The 18,558-nt window shown below is 35.2% G+C and overlaps 3 protein-coding genes across 6 annotated transcripts in view; 1 reads left to right on the plus strand and 2 right to left on the minus strand.

Annotated features, from left to right (window-relative positions):
• Positions 1-18,558, minus strand: part of LOC127868344 (anaphase-promoting complex subunit 7-like) — a 209,300-nt gene that overhangs the window by 66,638 nt on the left and 124,104 nt on the right. The gene's annotated exons all lie outside the window — the stretch shown is intronic.
• Positions 1-18,558, minus strand: part of LOC127868348 (E3 ubiquitin-protein ligase RNF34-like) — a 179,967-nt gene that overhangs the window by 7,362 nt on the left and 154,047 nt on the right. Inside the window, exon 1 of one of the 2 annotated variants that reach the window (XM_052410035.1) lies at positions 1,825-2,108. The exons of the other annotated variant lie outside the window; for it this stretch is intronic. Coding sequence (XP_052265995.1) covers positions 1,825-1,884 — 60 coding nt within the window. The 5' untranslated portion in view covers positions 1,885-2,108. Of the gene's footprint in view, positions 1-1,824; positions 2,109-18,558 lie in introns of those variants that run through there. 2 annotated transcript variants of the gene reach the window in all.
• LOC127868359 (60S acidic ribosomal protein P2-like) lies at positions 10,207-17,735 on the plus strand. Its single transcript, XM_052410069.1, has 4 exons — positions 10,207-10,374; positions 15,143-15,315; positions 15,569-15,679; positions 17,595-17,735. Exons 2-4 carry the CDS (start codon positions 15,144-15,146, stop codon positions 17,666-17,668), a joined length of 357 nt encoding a protein of 118 aa, XP_052266029.1. The 5' UTR covers positions 10,207-10,374; position 15,143; the 3' UTR covers positions 17,669-17,735.

Here is an 18,558-nt window from a genome sequence, read left to right on the forward strand (position 1 = left end):
ACCTATTTGGCTAAAGAAAATTCTACTTGGCTACAACTTTTTCTTCATTAAAACTTAAAAATAGCCCAAAATAGACGAATTATGCCAAAACAAGGCGAATTTGGCTAAAGAAAATTTTTTGAGCCAGGGGAAGCCCGGTGTTACTGTATATACTTGTATAAAAATACATCAAATATAACTTAATACTAGCATTTTAATTTGACTGTTAGTATATGTTTAATCAGTATTGACATTACATGATCCCGATTGTTGTTTCCCCTGCTACAAATTGAATATTTAAGAATTTTTTTTTATACACATATTTATAATATGCAATAAGATTTTTCATAGAAGCACCGCACCAATAATAAATTAATTTTAGATATTCATTCTTTAGACATATCGTGTACAGAACTTCATATTCATTCTTTTTTGTAAGTTATGGACAATGCCATATGTTTATGCTTTATCCACATACGTTCTATCTTAATGATGAGTACAGCAATCTTAACAGTGTGTCTAGAATTTCAGTAATGAATATATTTTAGTTAAATATAGGGCTGACAATGGTGTTAAACCGAATCCCAAAGGTTATCAAACTATGCCGAACCTTAAATTCATATTATGAAATGATTTCATTTATATAACCATATATAATATTACATTTTATTTTGATAGAGAGGGTTGGTATATAGGTGGGGCGAATCGTTATAAAACATGGGGCGAGTCGTTATGGGGCGAGTCGTTAAGGGGGCGAGTCGTTACATTACCATTAATAATCAATTAATTTGATACTTGAAAGTGTCAAACTGCCATCTTTAAAATAGGTTCTTATTGAGCTGTAGATTCTTATTGGCTATTTCAATTTCAAGATTTTAATACTATAAATAGCCTTTGACCTGACATTGCAGGTGAGGTAAATTTCTTGTCAGTTTTTTCAACAGCCAATGTAGTTTGGAAAATACTCATAAATAAAGGAACACTACCAATACATAAAAGAGGCAGCATTTAATAATAATGTATGTAGATCTGATGCATTACAATATTGACCTGTTTTTGTCACAGTTTTGATCAGCACAACACTGATGACTGTGTCAAAACTTATTTCTGTAAAGAACTGCATCATGTAGGAATTTTTTATCATGTGATATCATTCGATCTCTATAACCACGACTCAAAAAGAACCCATGACTCAACAAGAACCTTCCATATTCCAAATTGGTGAAAATGGTACTGTTAAAAGAGTGTGTAATTACTGGCCAGCCCATGAATTGGCTTTTATTATGTAAAACGTATATACCGACAGTGTGTTCAAACTTCCAAATTATTTCGAAAGACTGTGCGGTGTAGTGGTTGAGCATATGGTTTTGCTGATGGAAGTCCACTGTTCAAAGCCTAGGACAGGAACTTTTATATGCTTGTCACTGTACTGACAGGCAAAAAATGTAATCTCATGTGCCCTTTTTATCAAACTTACTAGTCACAAAATGCCTTTATAAATATAAGGTATGCCTCTTTTACATTAAACACTACAGATTCCTACTCTATGTGCTTCTGAAGAAAATGTTTGTTTATCCTTCTAGCTGTGAACCTTGTTTTAAATTTAAGGCTGATTTTTAATTTTTAACCTCTAACAGGTGAATGAAGTAATCCAATATTCACATGCACACTTTGTTGAGAATATGCTATATCCAACTGCCAAGCATTGGGGACATATGTATTAAACTGTAGTTTGTAACTTCATACATGGAAATATGTCGACTTTGTGTGGTTAAAATTAAAATAAGTATTTACTATTAATTCAAAATCTGGTTAAGACATTATAAATGTTCTGTGTTACTTTACCTGGGCAACACGAATACAGGTCTTTTGAGACTTCTTGTTCTTACTCAAAGATTTTCCCATGTAATCGCAGAGGGGACTGAGAAGTGAGATCAGCGAGAATTCAATTTTCGTTTCTATTACAAATCGGAATTTCCCCAATACCTGGATTGCCTGGAATTTGTTTAACTAATCTTAACATCTAATAATAATATCTGATCTTTTGGTGTGTTTTTGCTGATGTTATTATAACGAAAAAAAAATCAATATTAAATACTTTATATCACTAAAAACAAGAATTGTGTAAAAAAAAAACACTAGTAAGGTTTCAATTGTTGACTTCCGGTCTGTGTCAACGTCCAATGTCAACAAAAACAGAAAGGAAGTCAAATCGGACAGAATGGAAAACACATCAATTTAGAACTTAGTCTGGTTCCCAGCTTCTATTGTAACCAAATATCTTTGTATACAAAGGGGCAAGTAATCCAGACTAGTCAGAACCGACTTCAAGAACGCCAAAAGTGGGGGAGAAATTTTTGTAATCGTTATAGATCTATTCATAAGTCGTTTAAGCAAGTGATAAATTGCCTGTCAAAAGCGAGATTCATAACTCATGAAACAAAAACATGATTACAATTTGTGGCCCCGCTTTGGGACGAGACGGTGAATGCAAAGCAGAATAAGTCATATAGACCACACGTGCAAACTAAAATTTACATACTAGCATTGTTTTTCAAAACAAAAAGCGATGACAAAAATAGTTATTAAATATGTAATATTCGAAAATAGCCAAACTTGTATTTCTAAAAAGGAAGCAGCCGAGAACTGCCATTCGTATCAATGTATCTGGGTGTGAACCTTCCCGATGATCTGTTGAAAGTGTTCGATGATCTTTTGAAGAATGCTTACATAGCAGCACTGCTTGAATAAGCAAACAACGCTTACATCAGAAAGAACTTAAGGACCACTCATCATATGTGGTGACCCGATGATACCCTACAACGCCATCATTCATTAAGCTAATATCGGACCCGTATATTGCCGCGATCAACAACCAAATGGAAGTTATACAGTTTTTTTTTGAAGCAAGATATAATTCATTCGTTGATGATGAAATGTTTTCGGGAGTTCATCGTATGCATATAACTATGCTCGTTCATCAAAAATGCATCGCATTTTTTTCTATATGAATAACGAGTAACGAGTTATAACTTTGAGTAACTGATTAAACTTGTGGTCGTTTTTTTTTTCATACGGTAGTTTTTCAATCTCCACACAGATCGAGTTGTCGTTCCATGCTCTCAAACAACCTCCGCGTAGAGATTTGAATGGAACCAGCATAGCTGGAAAAATTCCTGCCTTGGTTTAAACATATTTATTCCAGAATGTGTTTAACAACATACGTAACAAGCATCTAAAGTTTATAGGATTGGAACGTTAGCTAGGCTTCAAAAGCAGAAGTACTTAATGACTTCTTCGCTCAACAGACATATATAGATGAGTTTGGTCACGTTCTACCGAAATTTGCACCCATTTAAAATCAACTGTCACTTTTGTCTAGAGTAATAACCGCTATCGAAGTAAAGGACGTTTTTATGAATCTGTCTTTGGGTAAAGCTTGTGGCCCTGACGGTATTTATAACCAATTTAGTTGTAGAGGCATCTAATGAACTAAGTCAATCACTTTGTGATCTCTTGAATATGTCGTTGTCGTCGTCATTCAACAGTACCATATGATTGGAAAGCGCCAAAAGAATGTGCACTATTAAAAAGAGGACGTTTCCATTCCCTCAAATTATCGCCCACTTTCACTTCTAAATACAATGGAAAAAGTACAAGAACGCATTATCTTTAAACATGTATTAACTTCTTTCGAAATTATTTTTTTCACAATATTTCAATCCGGATTTATGCCAGGTGACTCGACTGTCAACTAGCTTACGTACCTTTACAACACGTTTTGTAAAGCACTAGATGATGGATTGGAAGTCATGGTTTTGTTTTTCGACATAAACAAAGCCTTTGATAAATTCTGGCATAGTGGCCTTTTATTAAAACTGAAACGCGCCGGTATCAAAGACAAACTTTTGAGCTGGTTTTCTAACTATCTGCATCACAGGGTAGTGGTTCCCGGGACCTCATCTTCCCTAGCGGAAATCAAGGCTGGAGTTCCACAGGGCTCCATTCTTGGTCCCCTATTATTCCGTGTATATATAACTCACATTATAAATGACATTGAAGCTCATTCCAACTTATTTGCAGACGACACTAGTTTTTGACAGGCCAAATTCTGCAACCGCCGTTTTGGAACCCGATATTGACAAAATTGCAAAATTGATCGATATATGGTTGGTAATCCATTGAAGTCGGAATCACTTGTTATATCGCGCTAGAGGAACGAATCCTATCATAATCACTTACTTTACGTTTATTAGACCTTTTCTAGAATATACCGATGTTGTTTTGGATAATGTATGTATAATGGTATCAAAAAATAAGTTCATAAAATTCAAACAGAAGCTGCCCGCATTGTTTCCGGTTGTACCCGACTTGTGTCCTCAAGACTACTTTCCAACGAAATTTGCTTTGAAACTTTTAGCACAAGAAGACCCAAACACAAACTAATTCTTTTCTTCAAAATGGTCAAAAGTCTTCGTCCAGAATATTTTTCCTCACAGTCTCCACAATCTGTTGGCGAGCGATCTACAAGATCGTTACGTAATTCATCCCACTTGGTGCTCGGACTAGGACTTCTCTGTACCAACATTCCGTCTTGCCTTCATGAATTGCTGCTCGGAATTCACATCTAGACGAGGCGAGGCTTGTTGATAAAATATCTTATTTAAACAAGACCGTGGATTTTAACAAACCGTGTAGTAATTCATTGTTCTATTATGGTAAGCGAAGACAACAAGTGCTGCACACACGTCGGAGAACTAACCGTGGTTCTCTTAATAAACATTTATTTGATAGAAATCTGGTTAAATCGCCACTTTGTCAATGCGGAAAAATAGAACACACTACGCTCTTTGAACAATACACGGATATATCACTCCGCACGTTACTGTATGTAGATGATAATCTTTTTATCAGAGATAATTTTGCAGTGTTTGATGCAGTCCATAGTTTCATCGAAAGCTAGGGAAGGTTCAGAGTGGTATAACTATCGGTTCTCGATGTTTCAACATTTTTTACAAATAATATCTGTATTTATAATTACATCAGCATTTTTTACTTAATACACTGTTTCAACATTTGTTAACAACGTTGATTCCAATCATACTCTCAAACTTGTTTTAAACTCGAATGATTATTCAAATGTTTTGTGTTTAAACTGCAATTACCGTCACTATGTTTGTAAATATGTTATTGAGGAAAGGAATCCTACTAGCCTAGCTAACGTTCCAATCCTATAAACTGTAGATGCCGGTAACTTATGTTGCAAATCCCTGCCTTAATAACCAATCACGTGATGATAGCCTAGCCTTGTATGTGAAAGCATGGAACGACAACTCTCCCATACAATTTGATCTAGCTATGCTGGTTCCAGTCTAATCTATGTGCAAAGTTTGGCAACCTCTGCGCAGATATTTGACTGGACCCAGCATATCTGGATCAAATCACTCCCTTCATAACCAATCACGTGATGATAGCCAAACCACGTGGTACGATAATTTTACCGTTGTTAATTAGACTTTTTTTTTTAATTTTGGTTATTTATTGGTTTAAGTATTATATTATGAAAAATAGTACCACTTCATTTTGCATTTTGAAAATAGTGTATCCCAAAATAAAACGACAACAATAGAACTTTCCAAATTATTCAATCGTTTCGCGTTGCACGACGCTTTATAATTTTCAGGTTTTCAAATCATCAACAGATGCATATCGATGGTCCCAATTTAAAATGACGAACCTACATTTTTGGCATTTCGCGATTTTGATACTGTGTAAAGTGCGAAATCAATGCGCATATTCCCCCAAAACAACAAAATAGTTAACCAATCACAACAGCTCAATAAAGTCACGTGATGTAATGACGAACCGCAATTGCTTGAAGTCAAAATGACGAAGCTAAAAAAATTGTAACTTCGGCATTTTGCGCGCTAATTCATATATTACAGTATCAATAAAGCCATGTATTTTTAAGGTAAATTGACGAAACGTAAACTTTTGCTTATAGAATAATTAAATAATACATTTTATAGCATTGATGAACGCAAACAGAGATCAAATTAATACAAAATGTTGAGGTCTTAACTTAATAACTTGTGGCCACAACTAATAGCTTGTTCCTACAACTTATTAAGTAGAGGTCTCAACATAGTAAGTTGTTCCTTCAAAAACCTCTGGCCGCAAGTTGAGACCACAACTTAATAAGTTGTGGGAACAACTTACTAAGTTTGGACCATAACATAGTTAAACCAATCAGCTAGGCCGTTTCATCTTTATCGTTTTATCACCGTTAGTACCCTTATACTCGTACTATTGTGTGTTCGGGTTTGAGCGCCGATTTGAGCACTATCACTGTAAGCTATGGATCCCGGGATTGAGCCCCTGTCTGAGCACTTGCCTTATTAGCGACTGGGTTCAGGGTTCCATCCCCGGTCTGAACACTAGCAACGTACGCGTCGGATCCCGGTTTCGAGTCCCGAAGCACTCGCTTCATAAGAAAGTGGTCCATGGTTTTTGGATTTGAACCCGGGACCTTCTTGTAAAGGGCGATTGCTCTGACCGGGGCTCGATCCCGGAAACCATCGCTTACAAGACGTGTGCTAGATGCCTAAGTTTTCGACGGTCCCTGGGTTCGAATCACGGTATGAGCAGTAGTCCGAAAAGCTAATTAGGAGTTTTCGACGGTCCCGGGGTTCAGATCACGGTACGAGCACTAGCCCTGAAAGCTATGGGTCTCTAGATCGAGCCTCGGTTTGAGGACTTACCCTATAAGCGACTTCTCGAATTCAGATGTGAGAATTTACACCAACAGTGAAAGGTCCCGGGTTCGAGCCCCAGTCCGAGTACTAGCCCTGAGAGCTATGGATCCCGGGTTCAAGCCTGTGCCTTAGCATTCGCCCAGTAAGGGAAGGATCCTGGTTGCAAACCTCAGTCTGAGCGTTCGCACCGAACGCTACGGGTTCACTCAGGGACTCGAACCAAACAGCCGTCGCTAACATACCATACTAACACTCGCCTTTTAAGCGACCGGTTGCCGAAATGAGTACTAGCTCCGTAAGCAACATTTCCTGTTTTCGAGTCCCGGAATGAGAGCTATATATATCCTCGCAAGCTATGGGTGTCCGGGTTCGAGCGCCGGTCTGAGCACTAGCCCTGTAAGCTATAAATCCCGCATTTTTCGGGTCCGGCTCTTAGACTGACTTGGATCAGGGTCCGTTCGCTTAAATGGTAATTACTTAAACCGGGATTTGAGCCCGGGGCCGATAGCATACAGGATGAGTGCTAAGGCAGGGCCTCCAAACCGGGATCCGTTACGTAGGATGCGAATGCTCAGACTGGGGTCCAAGTCGCTTACAGGGAAAGTCCTTAGACTGTGGCTAAAACCCAAAGACCCATCGTTTAAAAAGGGAGGTATCAGACCTGGATTCGCAACCAGAATCCGTCGCTTATGTGGCTAGTTTTCACACAAGAGTTCGAACACTGAACCAAATAGTTTACTTGGCGATTGCTCAGATAGGGGCTCAAATCTGAAATCCATGGCTTACATGACAAGTGCTCAGACAGGGCTCGAACGGGGATCCATAGCTAACAGGGATAGTGCACGAACCTGAGCAACTAGTAGTATAAGGGGTGCTAATTGTGATAAAACGGTAAAGATGAAACGGCCGATCTGATTGGTTAAACTTAAATTAGTGGCCTCAACTTAGTTGGTCCCACAAGTTATTTAGTTGAGGGCTAGAGGCAAGTTGTCGCCACAAGTTTCTTAGCTGAGGCCTCAACTTAATAAGTTGTTCCCACAAGTTATTTAGTTGAAGGAATAACTTAATATGTTTAATAAACAAATTACTAAGTTGAGGCCACAACTTTATAAGTTTTTGGAACATGTTATGAAGTTGTGGCCACAAGTTACTAAGCTGAGGTCTCAACTTAATAAGTTGTGGGGACAACGTACTTAGTTGTTTCCACAAATTATTTTAAAAGTTGTTTCCACAAGTTATTTAGTTGAAGCCACAGCTTATGATGTTGCTCCCTCAAGTTTTTAAGTTGTTCCCACAAGTTAAGTTGAGGCCACACTATGAATAAAGAATTGCGGTTGTCACCTCTGTTCCACCGTGTAAAACAGAAAAACACGCATTGCTTTGCCATATCTAATGGAAAACAGTGAAATAATTTATTACAATAAGCTGTCCAATTTGCCGAAACATAACATAAATGCAAGTCTAAATGACGAAGATACATTTTACAGCAGATTTATTAACTTAATGTCAAATTAATTCGATACGAACATGCTCCATCATGAGACACTTTTAAAAATGTTTTAAATAATCGTCAATTGATTTCGTGCAAGAAATGTTTAACAAAAATAGCCTACGTCTCCTGAAAACTTGTTTTTTTTAGGTTCAACATTTTAAATTGGGACCATCGATATAATAGGAGGTTTTGGGGATTCCGATAATGACGTCACGTTTGCGCATGCTCAAATTTTGGCCGTCAAATCTGCGGCCATTCTGCTATTGTTTGCATGGGATGAACCGCATCGTGATAAGTTTACAATCATATTCGCGACCCTTTTGAAGAATAAAAAATACTCAGAACTTGAAATTCTTTCAGATTAAAGTGAATCCAATGAACGAACACAAATAAGGACGAAAACAAACAACAAATTGATTGAATTTATGTATTCAGCATATAGAAACTGTTTTGAACCTATTTGTCTGTAAAAACTTGCCTTGTTACAGATTAACTAAATCCTCTTGATAAATGTAAATGCTTTTATTTAATTGTTCACACCAGTTTTGACACTCTTTGTTTCAGCATTTTTAACCTAGTGTTTAATTGCCCCTTTGTTTATCACAAACCGATTATCTCGATATGATCGGATACTGTCCAGACAATTACTATGTAAACAGTGTGTAATAAACCCAGGGACCTAAACTTGTATGACTCTGTATGGGGTCTCTGCATAAACCAAATGTGTCTGGTCATTTAACACAATTTATGATACCTCCATGTCATCTCTTGGCATATTAAGTCAAAAACTTAACAGTTGCTTTAATAAAATATTTGAAAATAGACATTTGTCCAAAATGGATTAACAGCTAGGAACTATTAAATATATATATTAGCCAGTTTAAACATAACAATATAAAGTGTTTAATAACTATACATTTAAAATATTTTACAAATTTACTGCTACACAATTAACGTATTTAACGGGTTCCTGCTAATGTAAACTCTGCTATAATGTGTAAAGATCGTGCGTTACTGCAGTGTTCGAAACATCATCATGAAAACAGAGACGTATATAACGTCTCTGATGAAAACAAGCAATCGCGTTTGGTCATTATACGGATATAAAATACTTGCGTAAAATAAATAAAATGTGTAGATTTATGGTATCATAAAATGCTAGATTTGTATCGCTCATTATCACTAGAGAAGAGTTTTTAATATACATGTACATGCAAAGACAGTTCAATTTGCACCATATTCAGGTGTTTTTTCAATTTGAATGCTTAAATTTATTAATATTTTCATTCAATGTAAACAAAACGAAAATTCATTCAATGTAAAAGAAAATTAAAACTACATTTCAAGATCGAAATGTATTGAGCTATTTAAGGGCTTTGTTTTATAACTGATTCAATACACCCCTTACACTAAATTTCAATCTCTGATGAAAAATAACACTATCGCATCCACACCACTTATAATAATATTCAAATTAGTGTATGTTTTATAATTTTTGAAATATCATTTATTCAAGTCTTACTTAAAAAAGAATACGAATATTTATAGTTTTGTTTTGTGAAATTGTAAGTATTAAGTCTTCCGACGACCTTTACTCTGATACAATGTAATTGGCCGCGATCGAGAAGTTGACGGCCAATCTATTTTTAGTAACGGAAAACCCCTCTTGTGACGTCACACAAAAACCTCCTATATATATTTAAAAGCATGGTAAATAGTCGGTATTACTATTTCCTCAAAAATATCATAACTAAAATCAAAATTTGCGAATCTGAAACAACTTTTTATTTTGTCAATTTACAAAAACGTGAAATCTGTTGGACGGTCCCTTTAAGCCGGGGTTTTGATCCAGCTATGTTGGTTCTAGTAAAAATTCTTCGCGGAGGTGGGACGGGAACCAGACTAGTTTATTTTTATAATCTCTAAACAATAATGATAAAAGTCCCAATTATAAAAGCTTATACACTTAATTTGGTTCACTTATTTATAAAGCAAATGTATTAAATTACGGGTAACAGAAATAGAATAGTGTTTAGTATAAATCGTTGAATTTGTTTTGAATGGTTTTAGAGAGTGCAACCCACGTGCTTCCTTTACGACAAGAGAACTACCGTGGTGTGACTACGTTTCGTGTCCAGAGACTTAAAAGTATACATTATGCATATTTTTTCTGCACCATGAACATTAATAGTCTAAAATAAATGCAGTTTATTTATATGTTTAGGCTAAATTCTCAAAAATGCAATAATTCCACTTAACAACGTAATGAATTTCACTTATTTTGGCCACGAGGTAGCTAAAGAAACTTCAGCGTACAGTTTATAAAGTATTGACATACATGTACCCTGAAGCCAAACCCGTATCGAAAGTCAACCAGAGTTTTAACATATTTATGTCGCGCTATAAATCAAAGAAAGCTCATTTTCTTGGATACAATTGTACATATTTTGGTGAATTCAGGGTTTTTTTTAGAAAAAGGGGAAGACGCTGGACGCTGGGTAAAAGGGGAAAATCAAGCGCGAAAGAGACATATTTGGGGAAAAAATAAAAACTGTTCATTTTAATGTCTATAACTCGCCTACAGACTTCAGGTTTTGTTTTAAAAAAAGAGGCATGTCTCTGACCTTTTTGTTCTTAAACACATGAACAAGTATGATATTAAAGTCAAAGTCCTAAATATAGTTGCAGGTGTAGATCTAATAATGAGAAATGTTTTCAACTGGGGCCGGGAAACGATGTCAATATTATGATTTCAATTTCATGATGAATGGGTTGACGATATAGATCTGCTACAGTATTGGAAGGGAAAGGTGCGGCAGCTGCCGATTGTCTACTTTCACTTTCACAATAATCCGACAGTATTAATCGATGTTGATAACATGTACCTCCGAATCCTGCTGGGTTTCAACGGTTTTTAATGATTCATTCTTAAAAAATGCGTCAACGCAATTAATATTTTCCGAGTCCGATCGTTTTATTTTGTTCGTGTATGAACGCCAATTGTGAGACTTTTTTCTGTTTTAACGTTTATATCTTGGCTTTCATATAACCCGGATAAAAATTCGACTGGTTTCCGGTAATTAATTGACGAAACACCCTTCTCGCGCAAGACCGGAATCCAGTAAAATAGTCACATGATTAATACGATTAGTTACCCGGTTTCCATGACGTACTTTAAGAGCTATATATAGAATCACTGGGATTCCCAGATTTTAGTGTTCGTCGGGAGAGAGAGAGAGCGAGATCGTTGTACATGGTACAAATTGGATACGTGTCGACTTTCCCAAAAGAAAAATAACATGTCTTTGAGGGTAAAATATTATATTTGGGTGAAAATTATATTTTTTTGGGGGAAATGTTATTTTTAGGGGAAAAATTCTGGTAGGGGAAGACGCCGAATATCGGCGTCACTTTCTTAGTAAAAAAACCCCCTGGAATTAGTATAAATTACTGCATTAGGGAATATTTTAAGGTTCAAATGTTTCAAATGCATCTTACAATAGGTGAAAATAACTCTCATCAGTCTGAAATTCACAATTTTGACGCCATTGTCGCTTTGTCACGTGACGAGTTTTCATTTGGATACTTTCGGATCGACCTTGTCATTTTTTGCTGAAATAGTAAACATTACTTTCGTTTTCTGAAATCTATAATTTGTGATTAACAACTTACATATGGTGGATTATAAGACTGATTTCAGTGTGAATCAGGTAGTTTTAAATATTATCAGGGCTCGAAATTAACACTCGCACACTCGCAAAATGCGTGTGAAAAATACCGATTGCGAGTTAAGTTTTAAGCCACTAAAAAAAATTTGCGAGTGAAGAAATTAAAAAAAAAAGTTATATTGCTAAATGCGCTCGACGTTGAGAATGCTAAACTGCAGGTCAATTAATAGAACGTCCGAATACCCATATGCGGAAGCTCGCACCTTCTATGTAGACTAGTATACTTAAAGTACATATATGCGGATGGTATTGGTACAAAGATAATGAAACAGTCGATTATCCACACATGTTCACTATAAAAGACAAAAAACCTGAACAGTCATGTCGTCGAGGCGAAAAATAACTAGTTTCTTTTTGCCCACAGATCATTGAAATAACAATACGAAATATAAAGCAAAGTTAGCCGTTGAGTTGAGAGAAAAAAACGAAAATTAAATTCTTCCACGAAAACAGTGAAAAAGTGGGAAAAAGAACTTCATATATAACACCAAAACTTGTGATAATATCATAGTGTATTAAGTTTTAATAGTACTAAACTAATGCCCAAACTTGCTTTTATTTATGTTTCCAGCAAAATTTGCGAGAATGTTTTTAATTTTGCGAGCTGGTATTTAAGCTGCTTGCAATGTTTTGCTAGTAGAAAGAAAAGTTAAATTCGAGCCCTGATTATTTACTTTGAGTTTGTATTAACACTACAATTTGTTTACAAAACAAGCCAGAATAATCTAAAATACCGGGAAATGTCATTTTAAATTTGAAAACACTTGAGCACATGGTATGTTACTAAAAATAGTAATAACGTCATATGACCGTGAAATCTCGGGAGATTTGCATTTCAAGAAAGTCTGTCACATCGCTGTATTTCTCGATTTGTAAGAGCAGAATAGATAAATTTTAAATGTTTAAGATAGCATTTTGTATAGCATTTTGTGAAAGAATATATCAGTTGAATGTGAAAAATGTTAAACTTAATCTTTCCGATCAAGTGGTTGATTTGGGCCAATAACTGCATATAAAAGCTGTTTTGGACCGGTCTTTGTTAACTGTCAACTTTTCGGGAATTTCTGGTTGACTTTCCTAATGGGGTTGCTCCATAACTATAAAGTCGCGCCAGTCAAAAATCATAACAAGCGACATTTAAAGTTATGGTAGCCAGAACTATCACATGACGAGTTTTAATATGGATACTTTCAGATCGTTTTTGACATTTTTTGCTGAAATTGTAAACATTACTTTCGTTTTCTGAATCTATTATTTGTGATTAACAAGTTACACGTGTACGGTGTACATCTGGTGGATGAGAAGAGTGATTTCAAAGTGAATTCTGTAATTTTAAATATATTTTTTTTTAGTTTGTAATTACACTACAATTTGTTTACAAAACAAGCAAGAATAATATAAAATACTGGCAAATGTCATTCTGATTTTGAAAACACTTGAGCACATGGTTTGTTACTAAAAATAGAAATAACGGTAATGACCATTAAATCTCTGGAGATTCGCATTTCAAAAATGTCTGTCGCATTGCTGTTTTTCTCGAAATGTTAGAGCAGAGAAGATAAATTTTAAATGTTTAAGATAGTGTTTTGTGAAAGAATATATCAGTTAAATGTGAAAAATGTTCATCTTTCCGATCAAGTGGTTGATTTGGGCCAATAACTGCATTTGAAAGCTGTTTTGGACCGGTCTTTGTTAACTGTCAACTTTGCGGGAATTTCTGGTTGCTATCCTAATGGGGTTGGTCCATAACTTAATTTCGCGCCAGTCAAAAATCATAAAAAGGGACATTTAAAGTTATGGTAGCCAGAACTACTGTTCAATATTTGTTATATCACATTTCAAAATATGTTACACATTCCAGCAAGATTTAAGCTTATTATTAAGTTATTTATTGTAAGGATTCAACATATACTATTTTCTATGATGCATTATGACGGCTTGTATTATCTTGACATTAGGGTGAAAACATTCTCGGAGCATTCTGTTTTGCTAGTGTCATAGTTAATAAATCACATCGTAAGGTGTATACTTCTCATTGCTTTATATATGTTCTCCATAATATTTCTAAGAACGTGGAAATTTGAAACTGGGCCATGAAACGTATATTGTGTAATTAATATCTGGTATTTTGATGATTTTTATAGTAATGAGAGACTGTTTGGCGAAGCTAGTTTACTCAAGCGAAATTATAAGAGAAGAAAACGGCCATGATTGGTGATTCGCATTTTCCTAGTTTGCAAATGCCCTATTACTACACGCACGGACAGCGAAAGGGGAACCAAAATAAATAGTTTCTGTTCAGGGCTATAGATAACAAGCGTATTTTCATTATTATGCAATTAAAATAACCCAAAACATAATTATTATTTTTTTTAAAGCATACAAAAACACGAATACAAATTTAATAACGTAATTCCCGTAAAAAAAACACCTTGTATCACGAAACGCAATTCTGACAAGCAACGGGTGTATTTTTAGACTGGTTATTTTCAGTACAAAAATGTACCGGATAGTTTATATGCCGTCCTATGAAGAAAAGAAGGCAGTCTTATCAGCTGTTACCAATCTTTGGGGTATAATTGTGACTGTTCCTAGACCTGTCCGATTATTACTTTCATTTTCAAGGTATTAAACTCAAAATGACCCGAAAACAGGTTGCATCTCTTTGAACAGCCATAACTTCATCAATTGTGCAGCGATTTTCACAAACTCAGTCTTATTCAATGCAAAAATGAATGCACTTTGATCAGTAATTCAGTAATTGTTGTTATGTACAGTACCTTTTTGAATTCCATTTGTATAAATGATATAGTAACCTTAGTAGATTTTTATTATATGTCATTCCCTAAATTACCTAATTGAGTTAAAAAACCGAGGGTGAAAAACCCAATAAGCTCAAAAGTAGTGGGTGAAAATCTTTCCTGAAACTATTGAATTTGTTGTCAAAAACCGGAGTTGATTACCCAATATACCCCAAAAGTTATCTATAGCCCTGTTCTGATTCTTCTCTCTAAAACAAATGTTGTCATACAAGCAAACACATTTCGGTGGGGATTTGGCACTACTGTGACAAGCTCTTGTTTACTGAGACAACATGTTGGACACCTTAAACTGTCACGTTTTATATGATCTGAATTCGCATGGCATTAAGCTGTTTGAAACCCTCAAGTGTTTTATTCAACTTTCAGAATGCGTTACGTGGCCGCCTACCTATTAGCTGCCCTTGCCGGCAAGAATTCTCCATCAGCCGCTGACATAGAGAAAATTCTCGGAAGTGTTGGTATTGAATGTGAGGCAGACAAAGTAAAGAAAATTATTGCAGAATTGAATGGGAAGAAGTTGGAAGACTTAATTGCTGAAGGTAATATTTGAAATACTGTTATTTGCTGCGAGAGAAATTTAGTTAATCATTTTTTATGACTGTAAAGGACAAACCAATAATGAATTGAATTGGTTTTTATAATAGACATAAGATTGGGGGAAAAAATTGTATGCCATCAATTACACAAGTCTTATGAAAAATCAAATTAATACAGTTTTAAAGTTTAAAGTATGTTGGAATGTATGTTTTTAGTACACATTTGGTAACTGTAAACCATTTCACCTTTTTCAAGGATCCAAGAAGCTGGCCTCAGTTCCCAGTGGTGGTGGTGCTGCTGCCCCTGCTGCTGCTGCAGCTACTGGTGGTGGTGGAGCTCCAGCCGGTGGAGCTGCCCCAAAAGAAGGTATGTTTGCACAGTTGATTCTGCTGCTAGGCATCATGGGTCGGATGCATGCAATTCCAGTGCATCTAAGAATACCATAGCGCTTTTCTCTATACTGAAAATCTTATTTTGGCTTAATTGCATTTGCTTTTAGTGTCAGTGAAGCAGCAAATTCTGTCATATTTGAAATAAATTGAAGTTGTTCATGCCTGAAATTATGATCCCAATGATTGAAAATGGAACGTTTTAGTTCTGTTTCATAATTGACAATGTTTTGAAGTTGGCAAATGATTACTATTTTCTTGACACCTCTTATGGGAGTACAAATGTACACTGAATAAAACCTAGCTTGGCTAGATCATTATGATGCCAACAAACTTAAAAAAAAAGTTTTCCTGAAATATAAAAAACACGACTATTGCCAAGCAATAAAAGTCCCCTACTGGCTTCACCATTGTCAGAAATTTCACCATTGTCAGAATATTTTTATTATTTGTTTCCATATCTACCACAATTTTTGACGTATGAACAAAATGAAATGACATGCATAATGTCCATATTGCCATCTATCCATGTTCCAAGTTTCATGAAAAAATATTAAGAACTTTTAAAGTTATCGCAGGATTCAGAAAAAAACACCATTTTCAGCACTATTTCTAGTCTATTTGTTGCCATAGCGACCACAATTTTTGACGTAGAAACAAAATGAAATGACGTGCATAATGTCCATATTGCCATCTATCCATGTTCCAGGTTTCATGAACAAATATTAAGAACTTTTTAAGTTATCTCAGAATCCAGAAAAAAAACAATTTTCAGCACTATTTCTAGTCTATTTGTTGCCATAGCAACCAGAATTTTTAATGTAGGAAAAAAATGAAATGACGTGCGTAATGTCCATATTGCCATCTATCCATGGTCCAAGTTTCATGAAAAAATATTAAGAACTTTTAAAGTTATCGCAGGATTCAGAAAAAACCCATTTTCAGCACTATTTCTAGTCTATTTGTTGCCATAGCGACCACAATTTTTGACGTAGAAACAAAATGAAATGACATGCATAATGTCCATATTGCCATCTATTCATGTTCCAGGTTTCATGAACAAATATTAAGAACTTTTTAAGTTATCTCAGAATCCAGAAAAAAACAATTTTCAGCACTATTTCTAGTCTATTTGTTGCCATAGCAACCAGAATTTTTAATGTAGGAAAAAAATGAAATGACGTGCATAATGTCCATATTGCCATCTATCCATGGTCCAAGTTCCATGAAAAAATATTAAGAACTATTAAGAACTAAATATTTGAATTAAATTATATTGGCATTGAAGATTTAAAGAGTTTACAAATGTATATGATTGTTGTCCACTATCGGTTTCACCGGAGGGGACTTGTGGTTTGCTCTCTGTGCGTCTGTCTGTCACACTTTTCTGGATCCTGCGATAACTTTAAAAGTTCTTCATATTTTTTCATGAAACTTGAAACATGGATAGATGTCAATATATGCATGTCATTTCATTTTGTTCCTACCTCAAAAATTATGGTTGCTACGGCAACAAATAGACAAGAAATACTGATGAAAATGGTGGTTTTCTGGATCCTGCGATAACTTTAAAAGTTCTTCATATTTTTTCATGAAACTAGTTGCTATGGCAACAAATAAAAAATATCTGACAATGGTGAAGCCGGTAGTGGACATATATTGCTTGGCAATAGTCTTGTTTGTTTTTTTCCTGATTGTACTTTTATATATTTTTACTGCAGTTGATTATAATAACAATTTTTGGACATTTGATCAAAACAAGACATACAAGATAGCCCCTGGATTTTCTAAGACAACATGATTGTCCTTGTTTGTGGTATTGAAAGAACAAGGGATGGCAGCCATGGTCTTAATGTTAGTTTCTAACCCTAAACATATCTTTCCTTTTACAGAGAAGAAAGAAGAAAAGAAAAAAGCAGAGTCCGAGGAATCTGATGATGACATGGGCTTTGGACTATTCGACTAAATCTGTAATGTCCCTCAAAATGAGCTTTGTTATACACTTTTTTTAGTGAATAAAGTGCAAAAACAAACTTTATGTACATTAAATTTCACCAAATTGAAAAAACAGGACATATTGAGATTATTCTCATAATACTTTTCCTGTCCATGAAACAAGTAATATAGAGAATACATGGTTGGTGCCGAGATTGAAAAAGTTTATCCGGTGAGGCTTAGAAAAAGAAAATAGGGCGAGCTTTAGTGAGCCCTATAAAAAAAAAATTGGTGCTGAACCGTTTATACTTTTCCGTCTCGGCAACAACCATGCATTTGATTTATCCTGCTTCATGCCGTTGAAACATTTTATCAAAGACAAACGATAAATTGACAACAATATTATTATTCTTGTCGAGCCTCCTACATGTACACAAGGTTTTTGACGACCGAATAACTACCGATTGTGTCACATAAAAAATAGTTCCACTTTAAACTGTTCCTTTTAATATTTTCCAATTAAGAATATGAGAGGTAATAAAAAAACGAATTGAGAATGTGATATTTTTCTTGGTCTACAATTACGATAGCAGCCGATATTGGTAAAATACTACACCCTTGTGTAGTGTATTGGAAAAGTTACACTCTACTATGTGTCACAGCGTGCATAGGAATACACTACTTCCTGTTGATTGGAAATAGGACAATTTATTCTACTCTGCTTTATTAGGTCCATGTTTGCAACAGAGGCAGGATAAAATATGATATGCCGTGTTGTGCTTGCACAAATAAATTCCTGATTTGATCCATATTGAGTTGCAATGTGTGAAGTCAATTTTCACCATGACCAAGCTTTATTCTTTTATTAACCATTCATGGTTTGAAATTTTAGGCTAATAACTTTAAAAACAGCATTATTTT

The sequence above is a fragment of the Dreissena polymorpha genome, chromosome 2 (assembly GCF_020536995.1).
Source record: "Dreissena polymorpha isolate Duluth1 chromosome 2, UMN_Dpol_1.0, whole genome shotgun sequence".
Taxonomy (NCBI): Eukaryota; Metazoa; Mollusca; class Bivalvia; order Myida; family Dreissenidae; genus Dreissena; species Dreissena polymorpha.

Bases quoted from the DNA above. Each gene is read 5' to 3' on its own strand.
- LOC127868359 (XM_052410069.1), top strand. From the start codon at position 15,144: ATGCGTTACGTGGCCGCCTACCTATTAGCTGCCCTTGCCGGCAAGAAT. The intron at 15,316-15,568 runs GTAATATTTGAA...ACCTTTTTCAAG, and splicing joins GGAAGACTTAATTGCTGAAG to GATCCAAGAAGCTGGCCTCA. The intron at 15,680-17,594 runs GTATGTTTGCAC...TTCCTTTTACAG, and splicing joins TGGAGCTGCCCCAAAAGAAG to AGAAGAAAGAAGAAAAGAAA.